This window comes from Panicum virgatum, chromosome 6K (genome assembly GCF_016808335.1).
Source record: "Panicum virgatum strain AP13 chromosome 6K, P.virgatum_v5, whole genome shotgun sequence".
Classification (NCBI taxonomy): Eukaryota; Viridiplantae; Streptophyta; class Magnoliopsida; order Poales; family Poaceae; genus Panicum; species Panicum virgatum.
Genome location: NC_053141.1, coordinates 8,668,411 through 8,674,884, shown reverse-complemented (window position 1 = coordinate 8,674,884; position 6,474 = coordinate 8,668,411). Strand labels below are relative to the sequence as shown.

General features: G+C 44.1%; 1 protein-coding gene and 2 non-coding genes across 3 annotated transcripts; all 3 read right to left on the bottom strand.

Annotated features, from left to right (window-relative positions):
* Positions 1-2,722: 2,722 nt before the first annotated feature.
* Positions 2,723-5,950, bottom strand: LOC120711588 (NADH dehydrogenase [ubiquinone] iron-sulfur protein 3). The gene has a single exon (XM_039997179.1). It carries the CDS (start codon positions 3,358-3,360, stop codon positions 2,788-2,790), a length of 573 nt encoding a protein of 190 aa, XP_039853113.1. The 5' UTR covers positions 3,361-5,950; the 3' UTR covers positions 2,723-2,787.
* On the bottom strand, positions 5,609-5,681 carry TRNAF-GAA. Its single transcript has one exon. It is a non-coding gene; the product is annotated as a tRNA-Phe (tRNA).
* Positions 5,951-6,387: 437 nt separating the features above from the next.
* Positions 6,388-6,474, bottom strand: TRNAS-GGA. Its single transcript has one exon. It is a non-coding gene; the product is annotated as a tRNA-Ser (tRNA).

The window sequence follows — 6,474 nt, the reverse complement described above, 5'->3', positions numbered from 1 at the left end:
CGAGTCATCTGATACCCATTTATATGCAGTGGCCTGTGGCCCAAAATTAAGGCTGAATGTATGTATGAAAAAAGGGCGCCAGTGATCACTTGTAGTTATCAGGGTTTCATGAAATGCAGTGATCTATAAATGCTCTCAGATTCATCAAAGCAGCCAAGTTTGAACAAAATAGATGCCATTTGTTCTTTAAATGATAGCTTGTCAACCTAGCACACAAAGTTAACATTTTTGAACGAACCGCACAAGATAGTGCGAGTTTCTATTGATATAGTAGAAGAATACAAGACTACAGTCTTGGGAGACTATAGGCAGGAAAAAGAAAGAAACGAAAAAAAAGATACACCCGGTTGGATTGGGACGTCAACACGGGGAACTCTACAACTTGACACTCCCGCCGGTGCCGCAGCAGCCCCACGCACGGTGGGATCCTCCGACGCCGCACGGCCGCGCCCGCCAGGCGAGGAGGAGGAGAAAGGGTGGCCCCGCCGCCGCCGTCCTCGCGAGCCGCACGGGCTTCCGGCGGCCGGCTCCGGTGGCGGCGCGGCGACGGGGAGAGGAAGAGAGGACCGGCGGCGGCGTTGGGGGGCGTCCGCTCGAGCCGCCCAGCGCGGGGGCGACGCGGGTGATTTGGCACACAAAGTTAACATGAACAAGCACAAAAGATGTAATCAGATATCTTGTTCAGAAACTCCTAAGAACCATCACATACAAGCAAATACAAAAGGATAGGACTCACAATCTTAAAACTTGGCCGGAGGTGGGAGAAACGGCCCCACCCGTTCTTCATTAAGAGGAAGCCTTTCGGCACCCGACTGAGAAACCCCCCCAACCCTGGCCCATGCCCACTTGGGCCAAGCCCTTGCGGGCGAGCACAGAGAGGAGGGTTTTTTACCTCGCGCCTGGGAAAATCCCGGAAACCACGCCGAGCTGAGCCAACGGGGACTCGAACTCCGGTTGCGAGGGTGCCACCGGCGTGTGTCGACCAACTGGTCTAGCAGCCTTAGGCTAGGACTCACAATCTTGCTCTCCTTCTTCTGCATTTCCTCAAGTGCTCTGTCTAGCATCCCACATTCCTCAAACAATGATATCTATAAAGAAACAATAGGATTACATATCACTATGAGGATAATATAATATTCATATTCTAGGAGAATAACATGAACTTGTAAGTTAATGGCTCAATAAGAGCAAGCCTAATGAAAGGAACTTCATCATAATGTGTGTTGGAACCAAAAGACAAGAAAATTAGAAAAATAATTAGGTACTGACTGATACAACAGTTGCTGATACTACTCATGAACATGAATGCAAAAATTAAATCCAATCAGATTCAGGAATCAAAAAGACGAACCATCAGCACAGCCGCAGTAAAAAGCAAACAAGACAATAAAATTCAAACTTGAAGGCATCTTTGCCATGGCACGGATAGTGACTCGTCACTACCACAGTACCAAGTCAATGCCCACGCCCAGGACCAAATCTTTTTGGTCGTCCTCCGCTTGTGGCTGCAGGCCTGCAAATCTTCCTCCTCAATACCTACAAGAACTGGTGTGAGGTGAGGAGAAACCCTAGTAGGCAAGGTGATGCTGGCGGAAGCAAAGGTGCTGGAGTCCCCAAGCAGAGGCGGAGGTCTTGGCTCGCGAAGGAGGCGCAACAGATGTGACGACGCAGGGCGGCAGGGGGCGGGGGTGGATCCACGGCAGCGGCAGGTATCTCATTCGTGGCGGACTTGGGGGAGGAGATGCGGGCAGAGGTGGACTAACCTGCGAAGGCGCGGGTGCTGGCGTCATGGTGGCGGTCTCATATGGAGACATGGTGGCGGAGAGGGAGGTCGCATGGGAGGCGGCGGCGGCGGTCTCGCCCATGCGTCGCGACTCGCGAGCGAAGAGCCGAAGATATCGCGGCGTCGGGACTCGAGAGCCGAGGGACGGGGAAGCGCTCCCGGCCTCATGCCTCGCGGATTTTTTCCCCGTGGAAAACGCAGGGATGCGGGCTGCAATTCCACGTCTCGCAGGCTCCCAAATGTCGCAATAAATTTGCCCGGGGGAGCTTGTCCCGCGGATTTCTCGCCCGGGGAAATCACGGGAAACACAACGGGATTTGGGGCTTCCAAACTAGCCCTAAATGGGAAACTCGCGCCATAATCCATTGGCATAACAGCTTTCGACGATCAACTAAATTATTCATGCACTACTTACCGTACGAAAGGAATCGGTATCCAAAGTTCTAAAAGGACGAGAGGGGGTGAATTAGGACTACTTAAAACTAAGTAACTAACCCTACCGCTACCACTAGAGCCTGTTCAAGAGACTCAAACATATTTAGGCCGTGTTTGGGAGGGCTACTCACTGAGGGCTCCGCGTGCGGAGCCGGAGCCGCTGAGCTACTATTTGCAGCTCCACCGATGCAGCCTAAAAACGGCTCCAGCTCCTCCTGCAGATGCCCAGGAGCGGCTCCGGCTTCTCCGGTGCCGAAGTGACGTGCGGAGCCGGAGCCGGAGCGCTCCCAAACACAGCCTTATTTAGATGTGCAACTAAGGTACTGTTTGCACACACCTATTTAACAAAAAGTTTTGCAACCTAGAGCCAAAACATCCTCTCAGTATCTACCATGGACAACACCGCTCGCTCTTTGAGGCATTCCCTCTAGACATGGCATGTAAGAAGTCTGAGCGGTTGAGCTCTAGTACTATAATTAATCAGTTAATATAAGACGTGCAAGCTCTTAAGAAGCAAATAGCATTTCCTATTGATTTGTCCCCTGGACTAGACCTATGTAGATTCGGAATTATCCGTCGCTACGCTGTTCCCAAGGACTAGCAAAATCGAAATAGCGAAATTCTTGGGTCATCTCAATGGGTTCAGAAACCACACGTTTCTCTGGATCATCATAGCGTACTTCCACATATCCACTCAGAGGAAAGTCTTTTCGTAATGGATGACCCTCGAAACCATAATCAGTTGATATACGGCGTAAATCCGGATGATTGATGGAAGAAACACCAGACATATCCCATACTTCTCGCTCCCACCGGCCGGCTGATGGAAATAGACTGACTACCGGAGATATTCGTGTTACTTCGTCCGCACTTGTTTGTACACGAATGCGTGAGTTATACCGAGTACTCAGTAAATTATGGACAACTTCAAATCTTCGTTTTCGAGAGGGATGATCCACTCCGCAAATATCGATCGAAACTTGAACCCTTGTATAGGTATGCCATTTTAGAAAGCACAACAATGGAAATGGGTAGTCAGTATTGGTATAAGATCTATTCCCATGTTCCGATCTTTTCATTTTATGTACCCATTTCTTGGGTAAAATCTCCCAACTATATTGGAAAATGGATTGGTTATCCATAAATGAAAATAAAGAAAGCTTGATTTTTGTTCCGCTTCTTGCTCTAAGCAGAAAGACTTGTCGGAAATCGCCGGTTGGGTTGGTCCGACCAAGAAAGGCATGGGAGTGGAGAGGCGGAAGTGAAAGACTGGCTACCAATAAAGATCCCTCACTGCACACTTTCTATAGTTCTGTATCCAGGATCGGCTGCATGCTCTAGTGTTGAATCGGGTATAGAACCCAGGATGCTTGGTTACAATTCCGAATCCGCTAAACCATGTTTGTTTTCTTTTTTTTTCTCGACTGGCTTTATCCATGGGTAATGAGTTTCGATGTATTGGGCGTTTCCGTTTAGAAATAGAAGCTTTTTCGTGCTTGCTTGCGAGCATTGGAATGGCCTGAATGGAATGAATATTAAGATAAATAAAAGCAAAAAAATAAACCATTAAGAAAGTTATTCATTCTTATATTAATTTCCTATACTTGACCGATTCCAATTCCGTTATTTCAACTACACCAAATGATCTTTCGAATTGGTCAAGACTCTCCAGTTTATGGCCCCTTCTATTCTATATGGTACCTGTTGTTGTTTCATTGAATTTGCTTCAGGCTCGCGATTCTACTTTGATCATTATGGATTGGTACCAAGAAGATCAAGTCCTAGGCAAGCGGACCAAATTTTCACAGCCGGTACGGTAACAATGAAAATGGCTCCTTCTTTAGTGAGATTATATGAGCAAATGCCTGAATCAAAATACGTCATTGCTATGGGAGCTTGTAGTATTACTGGGGGAATGTTCAGTACGGATTCCTATAGTACTGTTCGGGGAGTCGATAAGTTAATTCCTGTGGATGTCTACTTGCCGGGCTGTCCACCTAAACCGGAGGCGGTTATAGATGCTCTAACAAAACTTCGTAAGAAGATATCGCGAGAAATAGTTGAGGATCGAACTCTATCTCAAAAGAGAAATCGATCTACCAGTCACAAGCTTTATGTTCGGCGCTGTACTCATACTGGAACTTACGAGCAAGAATTGCTCTATCAATCACCGTCTACTTTAGACATATCTTCTGAAACTTTTTTCAAATCCAAAAGTCCAGTATCTTCCTACAAATTAGTGAATTAGGAAGGGCTCTTTTGTGCAGAAAAAGAAAGAGCAGGGCAATCTTTCAAACTTGCATTCGAAATGTGAAATATTTATACAAAGGGGGAGAGATCAAGACAATGCAGCAGGGTTGGTTATCTAATTGGCTAGTCAAACATGAGGTGGTTCATAGATCTTTGGGCTTCGATCACCGAGGAATAGAGACTTTACAAATAAAAGCAGGGGATTGGGATTCCATTGCTGTCATTTTATATGTATATGGTTACAATTATTTACGTTCCCAATGTGCTTATGACGTAGCACCTGGTGGATCTTTAGCTAGCTTGTATCATCTTACGAGAATACAGTATGGTACCGATAGAAAAGAAGAAGTATGCAGCATAAAAGTCTTTGCCCAAAAGGATAATCCTAGAATCCCGTCTGTCTTCTGGATTTGGAGAAGTGCCGATTTTCAAGAACGCGAATCTTATGATATGGTGGGAATCTCTTATGATAATCATCCACGCCTTAAACGTATCCCAATGCCTGAAAGTTGGATAGGCTGGCCCTTACGTAAGGACTATATAACCCCCAATTTCTATGAAATACAAGATGCTCATTGAATGATAAGAAATTCATGCTCACTTATACAACACAACTCCAGATTTTATTCAAGTCAAGGAATATTTTTACGTTCTGTTCCTAGACGAAACGGAATACCTACTATATTTTCATTAGAATGAATTCCTATTATACAAAAGGGTCCAGATAGACTGAGCAAAAAAGGGCTTCATTTCGATTCTCCAATTTGGAAAATCACATATTCATTTCCTTCGTATAAACAGAAAAATACGATGACTCAAAGAAGTTCCCTACCACGAACTTTGTACCGCGCGCATTACTTAGAACAACTAGGAAAGTAAGATAAGCAAGAATATAAAAATATTCGGAATAGCAGAATAAGAAATGCAAAAATGAAGAAAAGGGAACCTAATCTCACCTCCTTCTGTACCATAAAGAAAAGAACCCGAGATTTTGACCCTAAAGAAAAAGAAGTCTCTCTATTTAGAGATTTCTCTACTTAGATGCAAAAATCATACTCCTTCTATATTATTCTATAATATGTATCCCAATCCATCTCGAGTAATTTGTATCAATACCTATTCGGTAGATCCTTTTTTCTGTGCCAGGAACCAGATTTGAACTGGTGACACGAGGATTTTCAGTCCTCTGCTCTACCAACTGAGCTATCCTGACCATTTCTTGTGCATCATCCTAGTAGAGTACTTGTATCTATGTCAATTAAAGGGACTAAAAAAGAAAAAAGTATTCTCAAATTGGACTTAGTAAATGTCAGAATAATGATATGGATTGTGAATGACTTACTTAATAATAGGGATTACTTGCCTATACTATAATATGTTCATTTGTATGAATGGGATAAGATCCAAAGAAGTAAGTTCGGATCCGTTTGTGAAAGAGTAGAATAAGAAAGATAGTGAATCTTGTTTGAACCATTAATGAAAAATAGAGGTTGGTACAGTAGTTAGGAAGTGAAATGGGCTTTTTATTGGGGATAGAGGGACTTGACTTGAACCCTCACAATTTAGAAAGTCGACGGATCAACCTTAGTGAATACTCTAAATTTCATTGTTGTCGGTATTGACATGTAGAATGGGATTCTCTCTTTATTCTCGTAAGACTTGAACCTAACGAAAATAAGAAAGGTTCATAGAATTTTATCCCCTTTTCGCGGAAGGGCCTTAATCCGTATTTTCTCATTCATGTATCACAAATGGATCTATCTACAGTAGGAAGGATTTTTGGATTTTTTGCTCATTTGTATTTTACGTACCCAAGTAATTAATTTAGAATAATGAATTTCTATCAAATAAAGGTATTATTGCGGAAATCTATTTGATTTGATACATTGTGGTCGGTAACGTTGGTGAATTAACAGAAACGGAAAGAGAGGGATTCGAACCCTCGGTAAACAAAAGCCTACATAGCAGTTCCAATGCTACGCCTTGAACCACTCGGCCATCTCTCC